We start from the raw sequence: 26,468 nt of genomic DNA, 5'->3' as shown, positions 1-26,468 counted from the left end.
CTTTTGTGCAGACAGAAGGTCCCTCTTTCCCTGTGAAGTGCCCTGCAATGCAGGGGATGTGGGTTTGATCCCTGGGCAAGAACTAAGATCCCATGTGCCACGGAGCAACTAAGCCCCTTTCCATGACTAAGACCTCCTGACAGTCAAATAAAAAAACAATAAGAAAAAAAATACACCTTCAGAAAAATCCTCAAAAACGAAAGTAGAGTTTAGAGAACTTACGTTTAAAAAAAAAAAAAATCTGGGGCAAGGCAGCCACAGCAAGATGCCATCCATCCCCTTTCCTTTATGTACCAAAATGCATCACCCTGATACCCCAAAAGGAAATCCAAGGTTAGTATCACCACCAGGGAATAGCAATTTAAACATTTACTGACTCAGGTAATCTTCAGAGATGTTAGCTTTCGTTGTGGATGTTATTCAGGTGTCATGGGGATGGTGGGGGTTGCATTCCAGACAGAAGATCAGGAAGCCGAGGACCCTGTACCAGCTGCTGCTTCCTCAAAGAAGCCCTGCCTCCTTTTGTCCTTTTGTATTAATGGACTTTCTCTAATGATCTTCAAGATGGTTCTCATTCCAGCTGATCTTTAGGAGACGCTGGGCAGTGGGGAGGGGGCCACTCCTTTCAAATCACCTTTCTGCAGACAGTTTTCCGATCTGATTCAAGGCCACATCCTGGGCATCTGGTTTCTGTAGCTCAAAGAATTACTGCTCCTGATAAATTGCTCCGAGTTCCAAGGCTACTGCTGTCATCCTGCATTCTCTGACCATTTTCCAGGTCCCCTCATACACATTTAGACTCTCTGTCTGTCTCTTCAACCCATTATACACCACTCCCACCCAAACAAGCTTTATGATGAAATGCACTGGAGCTAGCTGGCTCGCACAGCACCCAAAGCATACAGTAGAGGCTCACAAATGTGCTTTGCATGAGAAGTTGTGGAGCCCTGCAGCGAGGGATGGAGACAGGGCTATCACCTCCACACCTCCGTAGATTCTCACAGAGCACGTGCCAAAGCAGTGTCAGGCCTGGGGGCTGGAAGTGCGGAGGACAGGCATTGTAAACTGCTCAACGCCGGTTCTTCAGCGAGAGGGAGTGAACAGTGAGTTATAGACCGAGGTTGCACAACATAGAGACAGTGTAGAAAAGAATTGAATCTCAGAGCAGATAGTTGAATTAGTAAGTCTTCAGGGTCCCTTCCCATCCTGAGATTTTATGACATTCCTTGTGGAAGAAAAAGGGGAGAGGCAGGAAAGGAAAAAAAAAAGCAAACCAGAGGAGAGAGGGGGAGAAAATGAAAGAATAAAATATAAAAAGAGACAGGAAAGAAGGCCGGAGGCTGGGGACCATTCTATGCATGGGCCAAATATTCGGATAGAAAGTGTGGAGTTCCTGAGAGGCTGGTGTCTCAAAGGGCAGTGGACAGAGTGTCACAGCACCCTTTAGCACCCACCCATTTCTGCCCTGTGGGCCAAGCCTTTGGGCCTGGCCCCACCCAGGGGGCATGACGCCCACCTGAGCAGTGTGTGTTCATTAGGAAGCTTGGCCTGGGACAAAGAAGGGCAGAACTCTCAGCAACTCTGCACAATCTCTTAGGGGCACGCAGGATCTTAGGAGTTCTCCAGGAGGGTTCTCAATCCTTAGAACAGAGGGGACAAGAAGGAGCCCTTTGTCCTCCGACCCTGCCCTCCCACGATGAGAGGATTGTGTGGGATTGACATCGATAAGCACTCATCAGCCGGGCCTGTGTCCAAATGCAACTGTGTGGCTGGATTCATGAACCAATCATAGAAATCGGGCCAGTCCCTGCTCAAAAGCAGCATTTGCAGGTAGAACAAAGCAGCCCTCTTCCTAAAAGATTATACTTCTGAGCTATGTCCCTAACAGTGGTGTGGGCTACAGTGGCAGGGCTTGGGGCTGTGGCCCTCAGAGGGGAATCTTTCTCAGAGACAGCTTTGCTGGCCTGGGAAGGGAAACTGGGCTCTGGCCCCGGGAAGTGTCCCAGCTGGGACAGGATGCTGGATGTCTGGGCCTGGGCCTGGTCTCCAGACCGGCCTGATCCAGTTAGGAAGACCTGATACCCACAGAGAGGGTGAAGGATGAGATAGACTGGAAGTAAGAAGTAGGGAGCATAGGGATGGACTCTTCACCTGTTCCACTCTTTTCTATTCCTTTCCTCTTCCACCCTCCTTCCTACCCCAGGACCCCCCACCGCCTGAGGAGGTGGGAGGAGATTCAGCTGAAACACACCAGCCCAATCCCAGCACTGTAAGCTGGACAGGAGCTTCATTTTTCATCCCTCCCCTCTCCTGTTTAGCCCCGTTTCTAGGACTAAAATCAGTGTGCTTCCAATCCTGAGGTTACGTACCTCAGCCCACACCATCACATGCCCTACCGGGTGTCCATGCATCACTTCCCTGAGCATCATCTCTGCCACCACCAGCACACACACACACAGGGCTCCTGGGGTAAAGGTGCCAGCTTGTTCTTTGCAGGTTTCCCCCTTTGCTGCTCTCCATCATTTGCCTGCTCTGTCCTTTTCGTGACTTGCGCCAATTTTTGTGCACAAATCTTGCCCCTCTACCTCCTCAGAGAACCCAAGCTGGTGCTGAGACACAGAAATTAGGCAGCCCTCACACAGAGCCACAGCCCATCATAGTGACAGGGTCAGACCAGGGAGGACTGTGCATCTCTCACACTCACACACACACTCTGGAGCTCCCCAAGAGTTCAGTCTGCAGAAAACCACCCCTCCCTCCCTGCTAACCTTCCCCACTCACTCGCAGCCTCCCCCATCCCACTTGGTCTCCCGGCTCCATCCCGGAGTTGGAGGCGCCCAGAGCAGGCACCACGATGTGAACACCTGGACAAAATCACAAAGCAGTCAAGCAAAAAAAATCACACAAAGAACCCCAGAGGGAGGATCCCAGGGGTTCCTTCCTTCTGCGGTTTTCTCTTGCATCCCCTCCCTCTGTCCCTCACCCCCCGACAAAGAGTCACCAAGCCCAGTCCAAATCGATTGTTTTATTGACTGTTTACATCATACAGACGCCTTTAGAAAAGGGCGCGGGCTCCAGGGGGCTATTCTGCCCCGAGGCCGCACTTGTGCTGCGCTTCACCGACAGGTCTGGCCCCCGATGCCCCTAACCCCCCACCCCAGCCCCTAGGCTTTTCTGCAAGAAGAACGAAAAAAGACCACCGCCCCAGTTGCCGCGCCGCGTCCCCTCTCCCGCCCTCCCTCCCCGCCCCCCGCCTCCCAACACTACACTTGACACACTTTGACGGGACACAGACTTTTCTCCTACAGAGCACGCTGGTCTAGGACTACCGCCGGGCAAACACTATTCTCGAAGAAGGAGGTGCGGGGCGGGGAGGCGCGAGCATCCGTGGCTTTTCTCCATCCGGACCCCGCCGCACGGTCACGCGCAGGCTTTGTGCGAACCGGGACACTAGCCTCTCACGGGAGACCTGATCCAGGAGGCCAGAGCAGGCTTCCTGGGCCCCCCGGCCCTTCTCGAGCTGAGGTCCAGGCCGCGAGCAGCAGCGGAAGCGGAGCTGTCGAGTCTCCGGAAACCCCAAGTCCCCCCACAACGAAATTGGCCCGCGACCAAGGCCGCACCCTCCGCGGAAAAGGGGTGCGTGGTTCTCCGGCACTTTAAGTTAGGGGAGAGGGCGAAGGAAGACGGATTCCCCCCACCCCAAGACACACACACACCCAGTTTTCCCCAGAAGCAAAGAAGGGAGTGTTAGCACCAGACCCGGAGAGTCGCTCTCTTGGAACACAACGAAAATATGAAAATCGGAGTGCGGCGCTGAAATGCGCCCCAGGCACCCGGCTCGGCTCTAGCCGGTCCGAAGCGGAGAAGCGATGAAAGTACAGAAGCGTTTGGTTCCCAGTCAGGAGGAGGGCTTTGAAACTACAAACTGGGGATTGCCGCCGCATCCTGGCTTCTGGGACGCGCAGCCCCGGAAAGGGCAGAGTAGGGGGTTGAGGCGGGACGCCATAGCGCTCCACGCCAGGGAGCGAGCCACAGCATGACCATCAGATATTTCCAACGTCTTCTTCCATTTCCTTCGGCTTCCGAGCCCACAGTGAAGTGGGCTCCGGGGCGGGATTGCGCAGATAATTGGAGTGGGAATGGAGAGGCTTGGAGTTCGCCGCACGGTCAGCGGAGGGTGTCTCATACGGGGAGGGAGGAGCTCGGGAGGGAACTGTGCTTGCATGGAGGGGAATTCTGCCCACAGGGACAACGGCCGTCGTGGGTGGGACTGGTGAAATCGTCCCACTCCCCACTGGACGCCCCCAGTAGTTAGGGTAAGGGGGTGGAGTAAGTGAAGGTGGGGTTGGGGCATAAATCCTAACAGCCCTACGCCTCTGCTCCCAGATACCCGAGGTCGGGGACGGGGATGGGCTGCCAGGTAGGCTGGGGGTTCAGCCCGCCGTCTGCCTGTAGTTGCCATTAATCTCCTGGGCGATGTCTACCGCTTCGGCACCCAGGGGCAGCCGGTCACTGTACTCGGAGCCCGCCTCGAACTCCTCTTGGTTGGCCTTGGACTGGGATTCCACCAGCGAGCAAGCCGCCAGGCTCTCCTCTCTTTGCAGGTCCCCACTGGGGTCCCCCGGCTCCGCGTCTTCGTCGAGGCCCTCCCCGGGGGCCTCTTCTGGCTCCTCCCCGCCCGCCTCGCCACCCGCGGGGTAGCTTTTCTCGGACTCGAGGTAGGAGGCGCGCGGGTCGAAGTCGGCGGCGATGCGCTTCTCCATGGGGTCGGGGGCCTGCGGCCTCAGGATAAGGCGGTAGGGCTTGCCCGGGTGTTTGGCCAGCAGATGGCAGCAGGCGGCGCCCAGCAGGGGCACGGTGGCCAGCACTAGGAGGAACACGCTCACCGCCACGATCACCAGCAGCGAGGGCAGCTCTTTCTTGGTGGCGAACACCACCTGCACGTGGCAGGCCTCGCCTGCCAGCGCCAGGCACACGGAGTAGTTGGTGCCGGGCCGCAGGCCACGGAACCAGTAGGCGTTGACGCCCTCCTCGACGCGCGACCACTGCACTGCTGCGCCGCCCCCCGCCGGGCACAGATAGAGCAGGCGCAGCGGCCGCCGCCCGGGTCGCCCTCCTCCCGTGGCGCCCCCGGGCCCCGGGCCCCAGCGAGCCGCCAGGGGCGTCAGCTGCACCCGCGCCTCCCGCTCCGCCACGTCCAGCGCGATGACGCCCAGCTCGAAAACGTGAGGCTTGAGCTCGGCGCTCTGGTTGAAGGCGTGGTTGGACACGTACCGCGAGAGGTCCCCGTGGCCACAGCGCTGCTCCTCCATGGGGTCAGCGGGGACCTGGTCTTCCGCTTCTTCACCCTGACCTGCCTCCTCCTCCGCCTCCTCCTGCTCCGGCCCCATCTCTGAATCCCCGAGGACGCTAACCCGGCCCACACCTTGGCCTTTCATTTTGCCTTCGGGCTTGGACGTTAGGACGCTGTTGCCCCGGGTTTTGGCTGTGGACTTACGCTCAGAGGTTGGAGCCTGCCCATCAGGGTCTCCCCCTGCGCCGGGAGCGTGCTTTGGGGGGCCGGCAGTTGCCACTGCCACGCGTACCGACGTGGAGTTGGCACCCAGCTCGTTGTGGGCACGGCAGGTATAGACGCCTGCCTCCTTAGCACTCAGGAAGGGCACCAACAGGGAGCCATTGGTGAGGGCCAGGAAGCGCGGGGTGGCCGGGGGAGCCGGCCAGGCGTGTGCTGGAGTCGGCGTTGGGGCTTCTGTCTGCGCCGGCCCGTCCCCATCTCCTTCCTCCTCCCCGTTTTCCGCCCCGTCCCCGCCGTCCTCCCCACTCAGGACCAGCGGGGCTAGCACTACGGTGCCACCCGGGATCTGAAGTTGCCATTGCAAGCGGGGCGTGGGGTGTCCTTCGGCGACGCAGTGTACCATGAGAGTCAGGCCGGAGGGCAGGGGGCTGCCCGGCGCCTCGGGCGGCGGCTCCATACTCAGATGCACGCTGGGCGGTACACAGGACAGGGCGGGCAGGCGGTGCACGGGCACGCCCTGCAGCGCAGGAGGCGAGGCGCACGCGATGGAGTCGGGCTCGGGTAAGGAGACCCGGGTGCTCGAGGCCCAGGCCTGCAGCCACACAAGACTGCAACTGCAGTGGAAGGGGTTGTGGTAGAGTTGCAGATGCGACAGCGCGCTTAGCGCGTCGAAGGTGCCAGGAGCCAGTGTACGAAGCCGGTTGTTGTTGATGCGCAGGGAGCGCAGATCAGGCAGCGCACCGAGTGCGTCCCTGGGCAACGAGCCCAGGCGGTTGTGGTTCATCTTGAGCAGCTGTAGCGCGCTCAGGTTACGCAGGTCGCTCCATGGGAAGCTGGATATGAGGTTGTGGCTCAGGTCGAGGTTCTTGAGCTGGCTCAGCACGGCCAGCGAGCCGGGTTCCACCGTGCGCACCTCATTGTGCGCCAGCCACAGCGAGGTGACCTGCGTGACGTCGGCGAAGGCCCCGCGGCGCAGTACGGCGATCTTGTTCGCCGACAGACTGAGCGTGGTCACGTTGGCCGGCAGCCCTTCTGGCACCTCGCGCAGCTCCTTGTAGGCGCAATCGGCGAACTGGTGCGAGTACTTGTCCACGCAGGCGCACGGCTCTGGGCACGCTGCGGCCGCTCCTAGCAGCGCCCAAGCCAGACACAGGGCGCTCAAGGGCACCATCGCTGATCCTGCAGGTGGAAACGGGGGGGTGGTGGTGAGGGGGTGGTAGGCGTGGGGTGGGGGTAGAAGGATGTGCATGGGAGAGGGAGGGGGGAGGCGTAAGACGGGGGGCGGGGAGAGGAGGGGGAGAATGTCACTCACCGAGCTCCAGCTTCCCTCCCCTGCCAAGCTCTGCCTCATGTAAACCTGTCTAGGGCAGATCCCAGGGCTCTGGTAACTTTCTGTTCCGGGCCCAGAGTCTCTCTTAGGCACGAGTTGGAGCTCAATAAGTCTCGGGATTCAGTGCATGCTCCCTCTCAGGACTTCCTTTTCTAGCAGCGTCCTGCCTCGCCCTTTTCTACCTATCCCCTCAGCCTGGGGCCACACCCTCCACAGGCTGGGCCGCTACCCGGTCTGCCCTGAGCTTTGCATTGATTCCGGACTCTGTTTCTAACGCTAGTTTTAACGCAGTGAAAGGGATACATAGGCTATTTTTGTCCGTGACCGTCTGTCCTCCCTTGAACTCTGTCCCACCGCACAGAACTCGCCCACACACGCCCATACAGACGCTGGACAATACAACACAAGCCCAGGCACCTGCCATCAAACCGGGACTTCTATTTAGGGGTTTAGGGGGTCCCAACACATGTCATAGACAGACAAACACAGGCACCATATACTCTGGAGACCTCATTGTTCTCTGAACCGAACACAGCATTTGTACAGCGTTCTCCAGCACCGGGCAAGCTACTTTCCTGTTCATTGTTGGAACGGACAGACATCAGGGCACAAGTCCTCACAGGGGCGGACCCACATACCGGGACACAGGCGGGCACTTGCGCCTGTAGACAGCCCTCAGACTGAAATCCCAGCGGCTCAGCAAAAGGTGTGAACTTGCTGCAGGTGGCAAGAAGATGGGACAGGGATGGGGAAGCAGACTTGCCAGGCCCCTCTCGGGCTGCAGTCAAAGCTGCCTTCCCCACGGGCTGCGACTCCAGGGAGGGGAAATCCCTCAGGGCTGCTCGGCTGACCTTCCTTCTCCAAGCTGGGACCAAGAGCAATGGAGGGATGTCGCTAAGGATGCTCACTCCCCCCATCGGGACCTCCCATGGGGTGAGGGGGTGTCCCTGGCCAGTGGGGTCAAGGCGGCGGTCACTAGCTAATCAAGTAGAAGGTTCATGATTTGGCCTCTCTTCTGCAGCCCAGATGCTTGACAACGCCCCCCCCCAAAATATTCTTATCCCCAGTCACAACAAACGCACCTACAAACAGAATCCCGGCTCCCACTTAGGGCTCCTGACAGGTTGGCAGAGCCCCTCCCACACTCTGGTCTTTAGAATCGGCATCCCCACTCCCTCTTGTTCCGGAGGGAAGGCCCCTCCCCGCTGCTCCCCCGTCTCCTGCTTGCAAGAGCCAGCAGGGTCTGGCACCCTGGACGGACTCTACCCCTTCCTGGGTCAGGGTTGTGCAGTGGTCTCCGAGGCTTACCGGCTGCTCTCCAACTCTCCGTGCGCTGCCCTCGGGTTGCAACCCCCTCTCCAGACTGGATGTCGCGGAGCCAGGACGACAGCCCAAGGGCGCTTCCCACATCTGTTGCTGCGACTGTGGCGGAAGATGGTAGAGACAGAGAAAGGGACCGGTAAGTTGTGGATTCCCCTGACCCTGAGGTCCCACTTTAGTTTTCTCTTTCGCATCTGTCTCCCCCCAGCTCCCACCGGCTGCAGATTGAAGAGTCCTCCCGGGCTGCGGGGCTTTGCGCAGCCTCTCCCACCTCCCGCATCCTCTACATTTGTTAAAGCCGTAGAGATTCTTCCCCTGGTCACAAAGAGGCGCCCCCACGCCCACCGCCCTCGACTTGGCTCTTTCTAGATCACCGCACTCCCCAAACCCACGTTTCCCCTACATCTACACATCTGCAGACATTATCACTATTCTTAATTATACAGCCCCCTCCCCCTGTTCAAAGATGTTGGCACAGACACAGACCCTCACACCGTCCACACGGTTGCTCCTCAATATGAGAATTATCCATCAGCATGTAATAATCGCGCCCATGTGTGGAGCTCTCGCTACGTTCACACACATTTTCACTCGCCGCTGAGTGTTCACACCCGGGACCCTCACCATTCCCCTCCTCCTGCACACACACATTCACGCGCACTCACCCTCAAGCCCGGGTCCCGCCAGGGCCCGTTAGCTTTGCTGCTAATTGAATGCGAGCCTCTTTTACGCCCCGCAACACGTGAGACAAACCATCTTTGAGGAATTGGGGGAAGGAAAGGCGCACGCCTGAAGTGGGGGAGGCGTGTCTTTGCCTTGAAACTCTTTCTGCAAAGGCAGGCGGTGGTGCCGACAGACCTCGCCCGGGACTGGCTGAGCTGCGCGCCGCCCGGCTCGCGCGGACCCTTCCTTCCCGCACCCTCGCTGCTAGCCGCCTCCTCCCCGAAGCCACGTTCAACACGATGCATAATTGATAGTGTTAGCAGAGCGCCTCACCCTCCCTGCTATTTTTGCCTGGATCCGGGCAGCTACAAGCCCCTGTCTTTCCCGCCCCCACCCCACCCCCAACAGCCCAACCCGGAGACTAGAACGCACCGCCCTGCTGGGCGCGCGGAGAAGCGACGCTCCCCTCCCCAGCCCACCACCGCCCCAGCCCAGCCTCCTCAGCTGGACTGCGTACGTCTTGTCTTTTGTGGCTAACCCAGCGCTTGAAGCCCACCCCCCAGCGCACGAGACCGTGCGTATCGCCGAGTGGGGCAGGGCGCGTGGGTACCAGCCTGCGCTCCCAGGAAGCCCGCCCAGGCGCACCCCAGCGCCTCGCCCTCTGGTCTTGCTAGCTTGGGGCTCCGAGGCTGCAGCAGACGGCGGGATGGAGAGGCATGGTTACAAAACGTCTGCTCTTTTGAGCACTGTGGGTTGGGGATGTAAGGCTTGAGCATCTCTCTCCCTCCTCCGCCCCCACAACGTCTTCATGGTCTAACCAGCAAACACGCCATCAGCCACCCGCCCCACACTATCCCTGACAGCCTCCGCAGCCCCGATACCGCCCTACTGTCTCACACCCTCTCACAACAGTCGGCCTCAGCAGACTCGAATATTTGCTGTTCCTGTCTCTGGCGAAACTCCGACATTTCTTCTAGCGACAAGAAAGTGGGGGCGTAGGGATGTCCAGGCATGTGTATAGAACTCGACTTCTGTTCCCCGACAGTGTCCACGACAGCCCTGGAGACAGTTGCTGACCAGAATCGGAAAGGGGGGTACGGGCGGCGAAAATGCAGAGCCCCGTTCCTATGTTTTTCCGCAGACACTGAGCACTCTGGGGGCTCTTGGCCCCCCAGCCCTCACTCCGGCCAAGGCGGTCTCTGGAGGTGGGTCGCTTTGGGGCCTCTGAGATCAATCTTCTTATTTGAATTTGAGCATTTTAATGAGCTGAGTAGGTGGGGGAGAGCGACGGGTGAGGAGGGCTGCATCTAAAGAGACCACCCCACCAGGGGTTCGGAGGAGGCTTTGTAAATTAAAGATGAACAGACTGCTCCATGCATACTCTGCATCCTTTCCTCTCTTTCCTATTCCTGCGGTCGCTACAGGCAGCCCTGATGGGACCAACGCATCTCATCAACCCAGAATTCAGAACCCCAAACTTCACTCCACCTGCCTATGTCTGTAATCCCTACACACGCCTCCGGGGGAGGGCGATGGGGGCACCCAGAGGGAGAAGGTGTCTTCGAGGAGGAAGCAGGGGTAAGAGGATCTCGACCACAAGGTAGGGGCAGTAGGAGCAGGTCCCCAGTTCAGGAGTGGGGGTGGGATTGGGTCTGGCTAGGTGGGGGAATGGTGCCAGCCGGCGGGCCTGGCACAGCCTCTTTGTGAAGCAAGAGGGGTTTCCTGGGCGTACAGTCTGAGCGTCTTGGGAATCTTGAAGGGCAATTCCAGGAGCCTTGGTCGAGTAAGAGGGATCTGGGGAGACGGGGGCTCTGCAGCCGTCTGGAGAATAGAGTCCTGGATGGGGGGTCCTGGAGACTTTCTTTGGCAGGGGGAGGGGCGCCTGGCTTAAAGGCAGTGACCTAGACTCAGGCTTGGAGTCAGGAGACTTGTGGACCAGTTTTCACTCTCTCCCCCCGTTTTGGTTCTCTTTGCCTTGGCTAAGAAGCCTAAGGGGAGGCAGGGATGGGGTAACTAGGAAGGGTTGAGGGACTGGAAGACAGAGGCTGGGGAATGGAAGGGAAAATGACCTCTCTGTCTCTCCGCAGAAGACTTTCCCTCGACAGCGGGAACTCGCCCCACCTGGGGACCTCTGGGGCCCGCGAGCCAAGAAAGACCCCCTTCCTTGCTCTTTTGCCAGGGGTGCAGAAGCCAGGGGAATTTGGCAGGGAAACAGGGTTTCAGACGCCTGAAGGGGGGCTAAGGGAGCAGTGGCCACCCAGGAAAGGGCATCAATTCCCGCGGACCCCCGCGCTCCCGCCCACTCTCCTGCAAGCGCTTTTGTTCCCCGAGCCTGCCTTGGGGGAAAAGACAACCCTTACCCCCGCTTTGAACCCTGAAGAGTTCAGTGCCCGCCCGGGCAGGGCTGGAGCCCGAGTCGCCCCTGGCAGAGTCCTCCGAGACCTCGGTTGGGAGCTACGACTCCAGGATCAGCCTCCGAGCATCTCTTGGAGAAGGTTGCGCGCATCTTCACCGGAGCCGCCAGGCGCGCAAGAGCCAGCCTCTCTTAATGTTCATAATGTGGCTGATGGTACAGTTACTGAAGGGCTGGGGAACCGGGAGCGAAGATACCACCCCCACCTCCGCCTACGTCTTTTATGGTTAAAGAAACAGACACCTAATTAGGTGCGTGGAAATAGGGAAGAGAAGGGGTACAATTTTCCAAGACGCCAGCGTGGAGGGCCCAGGTTTGAAATCTGCAGAATCTAGGCTAAGGGTTTTGGACCAGGCTGCGGTGCCGACCCAGATACACCCAGAGAGGATAACACCAGAGCTGCTCTGGGCAGCTTTTGGTGGACTTTTAACTGCGTCCTTGCCGACCCTCACGGTTCCGAGGGTAGGGAGAGTTGAAACCCCCTGCATCGTGGCACTAAGCTACCACGATTCTGTCTATTCAAATCTCGGGCCCAGGCCTGGTTCGCGCGCGCCCCCTGCTGGAAACCGCCTACCGGGCTCAGAGGCGCGGGGCTGCGGCTGGGGTACCTTGGGCCGGGAGGTTCTGAGTGAGGCTCGAACCCGGGCCGGGACCGAAGCCTGCGCGGCTCCCGGTTCTGCATCCCGCGGTGCGACACTCCGAAGTGGGACATGCTAACCCAAGCACCAAAGCTTTTGTCCCGATGGCCACCACTCAGCGGACGTCCCAGGAATCCGCAGCCTCTTCACCACCCCGCACAGCACAGGCACAGTCCCTGCTTTGCACCCCAGTGTGTTTCCCACGCCCAGGGCACAATTGGCACCCTCTGAATCCTCAGTGAGAAACGAAGAAGTTTAATTCTCCTGTACTCCTCCCCCACCTTCCCTGTGCAGGCTAAGTGCTTTCTCTTTGAGTCCAGTACCCAGGCCTAGACCGGAGAAGAGAATGGCAACCCACTCCAGTACCCTTGCTTCCCTGGAAAAATCCAAAGGATGGAGGAGCCTCGTAGGCTACAGCCCATGGGTCTCAAAGAGTCGGACACGACTGAATGACTAACACACACACACACACACATACGCCTAGAAGGCTGACCATCTGATTTTGCCAGACCTATAAAATGCCTGAATCTGAAAAACAAAATCTCTTTCAGGCTCTAAGAAGGAAATAGAAAACTGCAAAGTTGGAAGTAGTAGACGTTTGATGAACTGTTTAGGACATAGAACACTGTGCAAACCGTTCCGTTGCAACTGCACGCAGAGTTGTACACGCCCTTGTATTTATTTACTGCCTTCCTAAAGAAAAGCTCAATGCTTTTTCAAGGAAAAGAACAAAAATCCAAACATCCCTAATGAGCAGTGTCTGATCAAAACTTACTGTACATGTAAAGAAGGTGGATATAGGACCCATAACTAAGAAAAAATAAATCAACAGAAACAGAAATCATAGAGATGATGGAGTTAGCAGACAATGGCTTGGAAATCATGCCCTTGTATTTAATGTGACAGGCAGGTGAGTTAATGAAAGAACAAGGGTCTCTGAGAGTAAGAAAGCCAGAACCCAGAAGGGCATCAAGTATCTTCAGCATAGAAACCTATTCAAGAGACCCTTCCCACCTGCCCTCCAGCAAAAATGTTTTAAACACACAGCTTCCCACCTTTCAGCTTCTGGAGTCCTTGTTTATAAAACCACCCCCACCCACCCCCACCCCCAGCCTGTCCCCAAACTTGGCTCAGATGATAAAGAATCTGCTGGCAATGCAGGAGTCCTGGGTTTAATCCCTGGGTCAGGAAGATCCCCTGGAGAAGGCACGGCAACCCACTCCAATATTCTTGCCTGGAGAGTTCCATGGACAGAGAAGCCTGGTGGGCTACAGTCCTTGGGGTCCAACAAAGAGTTGGACATGACTGAGTGACTAACAACTTCAATCCCAACTTCCATCTCTCCTCCTCCTCATACACACTCTACATAGTGGTTAGGAGGGAAGGTGCTAGCATCTGACTTCACTGCGTATGCACTGTGTGACCTTGGCCAAGTTCCTTAACCTCTTGTGTGGGGCGGGGAGTGGAGTGGAGGGTATAAGTAAGACTAACTGTTTTATTGTGTTGCTGTGAGGATTAAATGAGTCGATGCATGCAAAGCTCTGGCACTTAGGTGGTGCTCAGAAGTGAGCCATCCCCCCTCCCAACAATAGCTAGAATTAACCATCATTATTATCTTACAGCACTGGGTACAGGTATGATGAGATGTTCCACTGAGCATGCTCCTACATGCTTGTGTATTGCCTCTCCAGTAGGAAGAAAGGCCTTGACCCTCCCCCCAAATCTCTCTTCACTCCTCCTGTACCTCCCACACACCATGGCACAGGTAACAATCAGAATTGCTATTATTATTATTTGTAAAGTCTTCTAGTCTCAGACGCTTAAACCCAGGTTCTCATATTTGCAGCTGTCACCAGTGTGCCTATTTGGGAAGAGAGTCCTGCGGCTGCAGGCTTGGAGAAAGGTTTTTAATTAAAACCGCAATCTGTTTAAGTATTTATTGGGCTCTGTGACTTTAATTATTTTCTCGGGAAAAACAGAAAAATCCACATTTGCATATGGGAAGACTGTTGATTTCAGAGGAAAGTAGCAACCTGTGGCAGTTTGCTGGAGGCAACTGGGAGGAATTTCCTGAATGGTTCAAATGAAACTCGACATTATTAATAAGCTGGAATCCAGTCCATGACCTTCCTCCCAGTGCTTTCATGAAATTAGCTTAACTTGCTGGCAAGGCGCTTTATTGCCATCAAAATTAACGACAGCTTTTCCAGTGGCATCTCATGTAATTATCTGAGTCTGTGCTTGTCTCACCAAAGATGGGACTCTCCCGCCTGGAAGACACAACACGCCTGCCTGGGCAACATGCTTAGCTATTCTACCCAGGTCAGGCATGACTGGAACCCCCAGAGCTGGAGTCCTGGGCAGCCAGCCTCTCCATGGCAGTGGGAAGCAGGGGCAGGGAGGCCAGGGAATCATGTATGATGCCTCCATCTGCAGATAACAGAATGCCCACCTTAAAGTGTGTTAAACTATTAAGTGCATCATCTCACAAGCAGGAAGCAGGTCTGGCTTCAGGGCTGGCTGATTCAGTAGCTCAGTGACATTGGCAGGCTTGGGTTCTTCTGTCTCCTCTCCCATTCTCAGCCGGGCTTCAACTTGAGCCTCGTGTCCCTCAGCGTCATTGGAGGGCTTTGGCAGCAGCTGGGGTAACATGCTTATCAGTAGCAGACCCCAGAAGAGAGAGACTGGATTCTCTTTCCAGAAGATATTGCCTCTCCTTAGGTCTTATGGACACATATTGGCTTAGGACTCTCCATCTTTGAGCCAGTCACTGGGAAAGGGGATAGGATTGATCGGCTCAGAGTAATCATCTAGTCCTGAAATAGACGTTGAGGAGTCAGTCCCAAGATTCACTGCAAGCAAGAAGTCTCCTTTCAATAGAAGTTGGGGAACTGCATGATCAGAGTAATCTAACATCGTGTTAAAATGAATTGAGGTTGACATAATTATAATGAACCATAGTAGACACCGCTTATCTGGAAATAAGACCAGATTATGTCCACAGATTGTGACCAGGGTCAAGGCTCAACATGTGACCAGGATCAGGGAGCTCTCTTGAGCAGGCATACAGACTAGAGGAGTCTCTGCTTTCATAGAATTCTTGAAAGGATAAAAATCTGTTCTTGGAAATGCCAGAGCTGGATCCAAAGCTATTTTGGGAACCGTGGAAGTTTCAGTCGTTAGTTGAGTATTTATGAACAGGAGATGTTTCTGAATTCAAAGACTGTTCCTACATGACTTCACATCCTGAACATGTCACCAGGTCCCATGGCAGGGGAGAGAGGCATTTTACTGTTGAGGTGGAAAACAGGAGGAAGAATTCTACTGGTCTTGTGAAGAATGCGGAGGTGGCACAAAGGTGCCAGCTTCACAGATTTGCTGTGTGATCTCAAGCAACCACTCGGCCTCTCTCATTCTAAGCCTCTGTAGTTGGGAAGGTAGAAGAATGGTCCAGAAGAGCTCGGATGCCCTTCCAGGGCCACTGTCTGGGGTGCTGCAGCTTGAGAAGCAAGCTTGCAGGTTGAATTGAGACCTCTAGGGGGTGTCTGCCAGGGCTTCCTGCAGGAGGGGCTCTTCATATAGTCTGGGGACCACCTCTTGCCCTCCTCCTCATGCCCCCAGACAGGGTTTATGTTCCCCTCCCACCACACTGCAGCCCACCTCATCTCTTGAGGCCATCGGCACCCCTGCGCCCAGGGGCTCGCCCTTCCCCAGAGTGCTGTCCACAACTCTGTGGGCAGGGGGATTCCTGCTACAAAACACTTCCTGAAGGTCCTTCACATAGTAGGAGTCTGGGGGCAGAGGGCGTGATGTGATTAGAGATTAAATCCAATCAATGAATATTTCAAGAACATGGCAGGTAGGCTCAGGAAGAAAGGCCAAGTTTGCCAGGGACTCCCTGGCTGGTGGGCTGGGGTTGGGGGGTAGGGATGCAGAAGGGATTCCAACTCTTCCAGCAGTTGAGGCCACTCCTCTCTGTTCTGGGGCTCTCGGCTCTCTCTTGCCTGGCATTATCAGAGGACTTGGAGAGAAGATCACAATAAATATGTTGTCAGAGACTCTCTGCCCCCCAACCCAGCGTGGTCTCTGGCAGAGCCCACAAGGGCAAGAAAGGCCCAGGGAACCTCCACCACCTCCATCCCTCAGACTCAAATCTCCTGGAGGGTCACCCAGGGTCTCTGCATCTGCCGTCCCCATCAAAGCCCATGGGGGTCATGTGGCGGCATGGACTAAATTGAATTTTCTCCTGGGAATCTCTAGTCTCCTGTGGGCATCAGGCTTTTCATTTGTTTTTGAATATGGTTTCCAGAGAGCAGAATGGAGACAGGGATTCACACCCCAGTGATCCATTAAGGAAATGCCTCAGCAGAAACCAGCAAGGGAGAGGAGAGGCAGGAGAGGAAAGGGAGGAAGCCAAGCCAGGGTGTGATTTCAGGCAGGCTTAGCCTGGTCCCAGGAAGCTCTAGGCATAATCACACCTCAGAGTTTGCCCTGATTTACGGCCAGGGGAGCTTGGCTTCCACAGACACGGGATGTTCGCAAGGGGCTGCCCCTGGGGTTGGAAGCTTCCAGGCATTTCCCTCTCTGTGTCTGTAGGGAATCAGTTTCAGCAGCCGAAGGGAAGGCCTTGGAAGAAAGTTGCAGGTGTGAGCTGTCAGAAGTAAAGCACACAGAAGCAGGGACTCTCCTGGTGGTCCAGTGGTTAAGAATCTGTCTTCCAGTGCAAGGGACGCAGGTTCAATTCCTGGTCTGGGAACTAAGATTCCATGTGCCAAGGAGCAACTAAGCCCATGTGCCACAACTACTGAACCCATGGGCTCTGGAAAGAAGCCTCCTCCACAACCAAGATCCCACCTCCACCTGCTGCAAAGACCCAACACCCCCTCCCCCCCAAAAAAAGCACACGGAAGCAGAGGGATGGCAAGCAGAGACAGGTTTGCTACATCCTTCATTCCACAAATATTAATCGAGTCTCCCCACCCCTGGTACCTCAGCTTAAAGAATCTGCCTGCAATGCCGGAGACCTGGGTTCAGTCCCTGGGATGGGAAGATCCCCTGGGGGAGGACACGGCAACCCACTCCAGTATTCTTCAACCCACTTCAGTATTCTTCAACCCACTTCAGTATTCTTGCCTGGAGAATCCCTTTGGACAGAGATGTCTGGTGGGTACAGTCCATGGGGTGGGGTGGGGGGTCACAAAGAGTCAGGCACAACTGAGTGACTACGCAGAGCCCCCCACCGTGTTACCAGGTGCCGTGCTTGGCCTGGGCAAGCTGTGAACCAGGCAGATGCTATCTCTGCCCTAAGAAAGCTTATGGGCCCCTGTACCTCCCAGCATGATCAGATCTCCTGTGTTTATGAACCAGCTTCCGGAAGGCAAGCATCCCTTGGACAGGCTCCAACAGGTCACCTGGGCCAAAGTCAGAACGACTCTCTGAAGCCTGCACCTGCCTGAGATGAAGGACAGATAGGGAGCTGTCTGGATTTGCAGAGCATCAGAGCTCAGGCCCTGGAGGTCCTCTCTCCCTACCTCTCCACTTTACAGGAGAGAAGACAGGCCAAGACGGAGGTCACAGAGCAGGCGGGGCTGGGAGATGCCCCCAGCAGGTAGCTTCTCTGAGATGCCCTCCCAGGGCAGTCTGGTCAAGGGCAGGCTGAGCTCGGTGGCCATCACTGACCTTGCTGGTTAGGAAGCCCTTGAGACTCTCAGGAGGTGTGGCCTCTCTGACCGCAGAGGGCAGGTGTTTCTGGAGTGGGACAGGTGCTCCGACTTCAGGTTTCTTGTGTTAGTCCCCTGTCATTCTCCTTTGGGCTTCGTGGTCATCAGCAGCAGAGCCGTGCCCATATCTGATCCAGACTGAGGTTGTGCCCTGGATTGCAACAGCTCTGATTACAGCCCTCAGTCAGGCAGCTGGCTGGGGCAGAGGTTTGGAGAAATGAGAGCCCTCCTCAGTGGGTCTTGGCCACCAATGCAGAGGGGCCACCAATCTGTAGCCAGGCAAGTCCAGCTCTAATGGCCACCCCTTTGTGACCACCCGGTAGAGCTCAGCGTAAGGGGATCCAGAACAGGAGATCAGGGGGTGGGGAGCTGTACCTGCTTTTCCACCGACTTCCTCTGAGCCTTTTGGAAAAGTTTCTCTCTGTTCTTGGATTCAGTTTCCCCTTCTGAACCTTGGGGCTAACCACCCCTCCCCACCCACCGGCCCCAGCTGAAACAGTAGCTGCTGCTGCTGCTGCTGCTGCTGCTTAGTCGCTTCAGTGGTGTCCGACTCTGTGTGACCCCATAGATGGCAGCCCACCAGGCTCCCCTGTCCCTGGGATTCTCCAGGCAAGAATACTGGAGTGGGTTGCCATTTCCTTCTCCAGGAACCGTAGCTAGGATCCATCATATTCTTTTTTGTTAGACCTGTCCCTACCAAATTCATCCCCAGGAGGGACAGCCCCTTCCCTGCCCTCCATGCCCTCACCCCGCAGTTCTCTGCAATGTCTTCTCTGAAGTTCTCCAAACAGGGTTTCCTGCTGCTGGCAAAACCAGCGCGGACAGGCTGGGAAGCGTGAACCGATACAGCGATGCCTCAGCCTGTCTCCGGAGCCCTTATCTCCAGACCCAGCTGGGAACGTGATGTATTTATTAGCTTCTCCCAGGACCTCCTCTGTCCAACCCACATCTTTGTTGGTACTGTGAGAAAGTGACCTTCCTGCAGATGGCTGTGTCTGGTAGCCAGGTAGGGGCCGGGGCGGGGGAAGCTGTAGTAAATCCATCCAGCCTGCAGCCTGCAGGGTGACCCCGTCGGGGTAGAGGAGATGGTGGAGGAGGCTTGAAGAGATGAGGACAGAGGTAATAGTCGCAGGAGCTGGGGACAGAGTTGCTCAAATCCTAATGAATTGGAACCAGAAGAGAGAGGAGGGGAGAGAGGGAGGGGAGGGGAAGGGAGGGCACGGGAGAGGAGTGTTGTAGACCAGTCGCTTTCTGGGAGTCAACCCAGTGCCTTCTCCTCTGTGGCACTGGATGGATAGTTATTTTTTACTGAGCATTGCTGCGTCCGAACATCCCTTGGAGAAAGAAATGGCAACCCACTCCAATATTGTTGCCTGGAGAATCCCATGGACAGAGGAACCGGGTGGGCTACAGCCCATGGGATTGCAAAGAGTCAGACATGACTGAGTGACTAACACTTCTACATTTCAGATCACAAAGTTAATGCTTTATGTATTTCATTTGATCCTAACAATTTTCTAAGTGTGTATTTTCACCTCCAATTTGCATCTGAGACCACACAGACTAACTTGTTTGTTCAAGGTCACCCAGCAGACCTGGGATTTGAACCAGGTTCCTCCAAAGCCCAAGTCCTGACTACTGCTCATCATCTCCCCTCAACCCCCCCAAGCAGACTTGACAAGGGCACTGCCACTGCCATCGTGGCCCAGGGCCACCCACCTCCTGCCTTCTCCTTGGCTGGTCTGCTTTACTCTACAATCAGTCTGCTGTGGTGTCAGCCAGGGCTTCATGGCTGGAGAACTCCAGGAGAGAGTCAGCCCTCGGCTAAAACCCTACCCTCAGGCCCTCTGCATTTTGTCTGTGCAAAGAACTCAGTTTTAGACAATTAGACAAGCAGCACTGGATTTTGCAATATTTCCGGTCACAATTATTTGGCTGGATAGCTTTGTGGAAATTTTCTGTGGTTTGCTAGCTTTTGTAATCTGCTTAGCTATCAACTTTGGGATATTTATAATATTTATCAATTGACTTCAGCATAGTCTGGGCAGCTGGTCTTTAAAGAATTCTTCTGGGCTGAGTTTAAGGAAGTTCCTCGAGCCAAGAATGAAGGAATTTTTCCCCTCTGTTGGCAGCAAATGCATTCTGTAGGAGTGGGTAGAGATTCAAACTTTGGGTTTTGTTTTTTTGAGAGGGGGAGTCAGTTGAAATTCTAGACCCATCTCTGCTTTATTCAGGTCCAAAAGCTTGGGAGCTGACACCTGGTTTCCAAGACAAAAATAAATAATGGTCCTGCCCCATCGTTCCTAGCCCCAGGCTCAGCCTGGACCTGAGTCTGAGTCCAGGACTAAGGCCACCCCAGGGAAACGTGTCCTCAGAGACCTCTGCCCATGATCTCTCTCATCTCCCTGTAGCCTAGACTCACCTCATCCCCACTGTGAACCAAGCAATGAGGAAGAGCTGACGCCCATCATGACTTCTTGACTTGCATTATAACTAGAGAGGGCCTCACCCTAAATCATGCGTTCTCAACAGGGGCCATATTGCCCCAGAGAGGATGAAAATTGGTTCGAGGTAGAGAGGGTACTAACACTTTAGATATTCCAATGATTTCTGACCTTCCAAAGGACCACAGAACGTACACAGATATATAGGACATCTGTGTAAGGAAGAAGTAAAATGATCTCTATTTACAGATGACATAATTTTGTATATAGAAAATCCTAAGGAATCAAGTATTAAAATTTCATGGGAGAGAGTCTCAACTAGGAGAAAAACACTGTCTAAAAAGGCTCCTTGGGCGGGGGGTGTTAGGCAATAATGGGGAAAGAAGTTGGAGAAGCAGGGTCCTTAAAGAAAAAAAAATAGAATTAGGATAAGTTCAAATTCTGGGACCCTGGGACCAGAAGGTTTTGGTGTGAGTTTTCTGGGCCCTGCATTTTGCATCGTGTGAGATCAAACAGCCCAGGAGGGCACTGGAAGGAGAGGGTGGAAACCCCCACCCAAATGCATGGCAAGGCACCTGGCAGTGTGGGCTACAGAAGGCTCCAGTGTAGACACAGCCTCCCTGTGGGGCAAATCCCAACTCTGCCACATTCAAGTTCAATGACCTGGAGCAAGGTACTCAACCATCCTGCCTCAGCCCCCATCCCAGGTCCAGAATAGAATGAGGATGATAATGTAAACTGGTGTCTGGGGAGACTAGATACAGCTAGCTCTGCTGAGTGAGAAAAGAGTGTCCAGCGCGTAGTTACCTTTCAGTCATGTTAGTTGGGAGCTTTATTCACCTGATTGTCCCAGGCACTCACACCTGGATGGTCACTGTGTCCTCCCCAGGGTTCAGTGAGCTCAGGTGGAATCCCTGCTGGATGCTTCTAGAAGAGGATGACTACACTTAGCCACCGAATATGGACACAACTTAGCAACTGAACAACAGAAAACCCAGTATTTCCCCAAATTAAGTCTTCCACTTCCACTGTCACAAGTTTTGCTGTTCCTGTATTTCTTCTGAGCTTGTAGTTACTTCATGCTGCTGCTGCTGCTGCTAAGTCACTTCAGTCATGTCCGACTCTGTGTGACCCCATAGACGGCAGCCCACCAGGCTCCCCTGTCCCTGGGATTCTCCAGGCAAGAACGCTAGAGTGGGTTGCCATTTCCTTCTCCAGTAGTTACTTCATCAGTTCAGTTAAGTCACTCAGTCGTGTCCGACTCTTTGCAACCCCATGAATCACAGCACGCCAGGCCTCCCTGTCCATCACCAACTCCCGGAGTTCACTCAAACTCATGTCCATCGAGTTGGTGATGCCATCCAGCCATCTCATTCTCTGTTGTCCCCATCTCCTCCCGCCCCCAATCCCTCCCAGCATCAGAGTCTTTTCCACTGAGTCAACTCGTCGCATGAGGTGGCCAGAGTATTGGAGTTTCAGCTTTAGCATCAGTCCTTCCAATGAACACCCAGGATTGATCTCCTGTCATAGTTGTCCTTAAATCAGACCTTTAAAGAATTCTCTTTTGGCATCATTCTGAGCAGCCAGATTCCAGAAATCAGGGCATGGATAGGCTGGTTATATATTTTCTGATAGATGTTAAAATTAATGCAAAGTTGTCAACACGTTAAAAATGTTTCTCCATGCACCATCTACTTAAAGATACCTGCCACGCCACCGGCGGTACGCGTGGCGCTTTGGAAAAGATGCTGCCATCCGGAGCCTGAGCCCACAAGCCGCCCCTCCCCATCTGCGAGGAGCCGCAGCCTCAGCACCGGGCTCAGTGGGGCTGCAGCGCCCTCTGCTGGCCAGTCTGGGAGCCGCTCCAGCTCGACTCCCCTTCCGCCTGGGCTGGAGTCACAAGGAGTGACTCTCTCCGACTGGACGTTTGATGTCACTAGCGGTGTAGTTTTCCTTCGTTGTGAGGCGTGAAGAGAAGTGAGAAAGGACCCCTTGCTCCAGGTGCAGGGGCTGGGGCACTTGGGGTGCAAGGTGGAGACCCGCCTGAGGTCGGGGGAGGTGGGTACAGGGCGGGGGCTGGGGCCTCGGGCAGGTGCGGGGTGAAGGGGATTGTCAGGGATGGGACATAGGGATCTGAGTGAGTCTAGGGTAGATGTTAAGGGCCGGATAGGCCGGGGCTGGATGAGCGGAGGGTGCAGCTCGGGGGAACAGCAACGCCCGGCGGTGAGACAGCGGCTTGGGAGTTGCGCAGGTAAAAGGCAGGGCAAGGTTGAGGTGAAAGTGGACTTGCAGATGACCCTCCTGGGGGTATCAGTGAGCTCCTGGGCCTCAGAAGGAGGCCCTAGAGTTGGGGAGGGTTGGGCAGGGCCAAGCTGGCTGTCACGGGAAGGCTGTTTTCAGCTCCAGGTCTGTGTGGTTGAAACTTCCCATCTGGGTGTTTAGGGGACACAAAGCCACCCACTGCTCAACCAGTCCAAGGTAGACTCCCTGGCTCTCCTTCCTGGGACCCTGGACCAGCACCCCCCCACCCCCACCCCACTCCTTATTTGCTGCTCCATCCCAGAGCTTGTTCTTCATCCCCCTAAAGATAAGCCCAAGCCCTTTGTTTACTAAGATCCAGTATCTGTTTATTTTTCTATTGTTTTTAAAGCAATAACACTGTCATCTTGTTTGTCAGTAAGATAAGATCTTATATTTGTGCAATTCTTCATACATTAAAAGGCTATTTTCACAAACGTCTCTTTACTGGTTCACACAAGATCCTCTGAGGTAAAAAACGACCCATCTTATACCATTTTACAGAATCGGAGCCTGAACATCAGTGAGCTTGATGCACCAGACCACAGTCAGGGGCTACTGAGGACTGAAACTCAGTTCCCTGGCTTCTTGCCCAAGCTTGTGGCTCACTGACACAGGTAAACCTGAGATCGATTCAAGATTCAAAGCACAGGAGAAGTATTTGGCTTTGCCATTAGAGACTTGGGCTTCCCAGGTGGCACTAGTGGTAAAGAACCTGCCTGCCAGTGCAGGAGATGCAAGAGACACGGGTTCGATCTCTAGGCCGGGAAGATCGCCTGGAGAAAGAAATGGCAACCCACTCCAGTATTCTTGCCTGGAAAACTCTATGGTCAGAGGAGCCTGGCGGGTTACAGTCTATGGGGCCACAAAACGTCGGCCATGACTAAGTGAGACAGGTGGGTGAGGCTAAGGATGGAGGCACTGATCAAACTACATTACCTGGGTCCTCACCCAGGCCAGGGGGCCACTAATTCCTACAGCATCTGTGCCAAGGGAACCCCTGCAGGCACTAATGAGAACTCCACCTGAGACCCCAGGGTACAAAGTTACCCAGCAGGAGGCAGACGTAAAGTCCCCGGTCTCTGACTCCCCCTAGGGGGTGATTCTTGAAACTGGTGCTTCTTTCCCTTCACGTGGTTACCCCCTTGGAGACGATCCCAGACAGGTCTCCCCACTTAGAACGGGGGCTCATATCCTTGAGACCCTCAGCCCTGAGCAACGAGGGGTTCTCAGCTCTGTTCAGTCTGGAAAGACCCCCTCACAAAGAACAGCTATGCCAGTAAGCTCCCCCTTCACCAGGAAAGAGACTGCTCAAGACTCCTCAGGTGGGTTGGGCAGAGTCTGTGATTGGCGCAACAGGCTTTGAAGATTCACATCTTTATTAAAGGCTATGACAGTGGTGAGAGGGCTGAACAGTCTTTTGCTATTACACCTGTGATCAACTCCATCTGAAGGAAGAAAGCCTTTGGGGCTGGGCTTGGAGCTGGAAATCAGCAGGCTCAGTCTCGGGGTGGGGCCGGGGGAAGATGCGGTGAGGAGGGGCCCAAGTCCTGCCCTGCTGCTGCCAAGATGGTCATCACAGGCAGACTGAGGCTCCGGCCCCCTTCTCCCCTCACCCAGCGGCCAGTTTTACTGAGCTTCAGAGCCAGCGCCTACTTTTAAGTCGGAATCTGATTTTAAATGCATCAGAGTTCGCTGTTAGAGCCAGAACTCTCACATGGCAACAAGTTCCTACGTGATCCCTCTGTGGGTCTTCAGGGTCCCCAGTGGATGGGGGCGGGGGTGTGGGCACACCTTCACCCATGTGAAAGCTGAGGCCATGGGGCTATCCCCAGGATCAGGGCGTCAAGGAAGAGGGATGGCAGAGGGGCTGAGGGGAAGGGGCAGTGGTTCCGCTAGTCAGATGAGACCACCTGCGTGTGTCCCGTGCAAGTTTGGGGGGCCTTAGTTAGCTTAGGGTTGGGGCCAAGGGCTCAAGAATGAAACTCCTTCACCACTGCCCCAGAGGCCTGCTGTTCATTCCTAAAACCCCAGAACAGCAGGTAGATGGGAGCTCTGGGACCACGCAGGCTAACCAGCCCATTTTATAGGTGGGGACGTGGGGGCTTAGGAAGGGGCCCTTTCCTGGGTCCCACTCAGCGCACACAGTCAGGGCCAGGGCTTTCTCTGCTGCTCCACACTGCTTCTCCTGGGAGGGCAGTCTATCAGAGCAACGGCGCTGAAACTTGGCGGGCCTCAGAATCATCTGGAGAACCTGCTAAAGCAGCCTGCTGGGCCCCACCCCAGAGAGTCCATGCTGCAGGTCCCTGGATCCACTGACAGCAGTGCCACGTTGGAGGTCACACCTTGGGAGGGCTTTAGGCAGGTGGTGGCATTGCAAAGAGTGAGAAGGGCCCAGTGTGGCCAGGACGAGGGAAGCAGGCCTGGAAGTTCATGTCTGGAAGCAGGGAGCGGCAGGCCCCGTCTCCACTGAGAGGAGGCCCTTTGAGGGTGAAAGTGCTCCAGAGGGGACATGAACTGGGCTGGCCTCCGGGCAGGCAAAAGCTAGAAGAACCTAAACCCCTCAGGGAAGGTTTGGTTTGAAAGGCACTTTGGTACCCATGGGCCCCTGGTGTTGTAGGCAGTGTCCGTGGGTGCTGTCAGCCGGTTCCCTGGGGCCATGCCAGGGCTCAGGGAGGAGCAATAAGGACCCCTCTGGAAGCTGGAGTCGGTTGGCTGGGGCAATATGGGGGCTGCTTCGAGAGCCCAGCGGCCAGGCCTTCTTCACCAGGGACCCCATCCTGCCCCTGGTTCTGGTTCCTGGAGTGGGAGGCCCAGGGGGGTCTTTGAGCTAACACAGTGCTCCCAGGGTTGCCCGGGGATCTGGTGGCCCCCGCCGGGTGGTTGCTTGGCCTCAGAACCTTCTCTGTGGAATTTTTAGAGAAGTGGAATTTGGTCCCAGAGAAGGAGAACTGATTCTAGGTCAAATGACAAGGGAGATAACTGGGGATCAGGACCTGGGAATGCTGTGGTGGGCAGGGGCTGGTTCAGGGACCCCATCTCTCTCTGTCCCCAGAGAATCTGAGCCAGTCAGCACCCCGCCTCAGGTCTGCTGCGTAGCCCTTTCTGCCAAGCTGTGGCCAGCTGGAGGGGCAGCGACGCCTCCTGCCCCTGCTGAGGCTGGCGCCCCCAGCAGGGCTTCGAAGTAGGTGCCCAGAGACTGCAGGTCGAGTGCAGGCTGGGCAGGGGACGACGTGGGGGTCTGGAGGCTCAGGAAGCGGTTGTACTTCTTCAGGCCGCCCTGCGGGTCATGGTGGTGTGCTGTCAGCAGCTCTATGAAGGTGACCTTGTGGAGGGCCAGCAAGCGGGCCTCGGCCCGGGGCAGGATGGCCGCCCGCACCAGGGGCTGCAGGGATGAGAAGCACTGCAGGCTGCTGAAGGGGTGGATGTGCGGGGCCAGCTGGGGGCCAGGGGACACCTCGAGGAGGCGACACAGGTCACGCATGGTCAGCACGGCCGCTAGGGCGCTGCGTTCACTCATGTTTCTTGCCAGGTATGTCTTGGCCAGGCTCTTGAGTTTGAAACTGCTGGCCCCCGGCACGCACTCCCGGATGAGGGGTAGGGTGGCCAGGAAGCCCGAGATGGTCTTCTGGAACTCCCCCAGCATGTTCATCTCCTCCAGAGCCTGCAAGAAGTTGGGGAGACTGGGCCCCCACAACTTATAGCAGGCCAGAATGGGCTGGCGCATGCTCGCCAGGAAGTGCAGGAAGTGCTGCAGTCCCACCTCCAGGGAGACAGCCTTGGAGTACACGTTGAGCACCTCAGGCTGGATGAGCGCGCGGAACTGGCTTTCCTGGTTCACGGCTGCCAGTTGGCTAATCTTCTGGGCTGGGCAGGAGAGAAGGGCAGCGTGAGGCCCCAAGGGCATGGCGGGGGCACCAACCCCACCATCCAGAGACCCCACCCTGGGGCCTGATGGCAAGAATCAAGCACCAGCCTCAAACGCACCTCTGACCCTGTCTCTAATAGGGATGGGGGTCAGAACGGGAGATGGCACTGCCCTCCACGCCCCCTTCCTCCCCTGCCGGGAGTCCCAATTCCCCCTGCCCTGCCACCTTCCGGAGTTCACCAGACCCTTTCACTTCAGG

At 55.8% G+C, this 26,468-nt stretch overlaps 2 protein-coding genes across 2 annotated transcripts in view; both read right to left on the bottom strand.

Annotated features, from left to right (window-relative positions):
- Positions 1-3,260: 3,260 nt before the first annotated feature.
- On the bottom strand, positions 3,261-8,930 carry ISLR2 (immunoglobulin superfamily containing leucine rich repeat 2). The gene is made up of 3 exons (XM_055418168.2): positions 8,831-8,930; positions 8,154-8,267; positions 3,261-6,694 (listed from the first exon to the last, which is right to left on the bottom strand). Exon 3 carries the CDS (start codon positions 6,684-6,686, stop codon positions 4,434-4,436), a length of 2,253 nt encoding a protein of 750 aa, XP_055274143.2. The 5' UTR covers positions 6,687-6,694; positions 8,154-8,267; positions 8,831-8,930; the 3' UTR covers positions 3,261-4,433.
- Positions 8,931-23,702: 14,772 nt separating this feature from the next.
- PML (PML nuclear body scaffold) overlaps positions 23,703-26,468 on the bottom strand; it is a 57,061-nt gene continuing 54,295 nt past the window's right edge. The window contains exon 9 of the mRNA XM_055418170.2: positions 23,703-26,208. Within this exon, the coding sequence (XP_055274145.2) occupies positions 25,424-26,208 (785 nt within the window). The 3' untranslated portion in view covers positions 23,703-25,423. The remainder of the gene's footprint in view (positions 26,209-26,468) is intronic.

This window comes from Moschus berezovskii, chromosome 21 (assembly GCF_049115385.1).
Source record: "Moschus berezovskii isolate FMDL1 chromosome 21, NW_MosBer_1.0, whole genome shotgun sequence".
Lineage (NCBI taxonomy): Eukaryota > Metazoa > Chordata > Mammalia > Artiodactyla > Moschidae > Moschus > Moschus berezovskii.
This window is presented reverse-complemented; position numbering and strand designations above follow the sequence as displayed.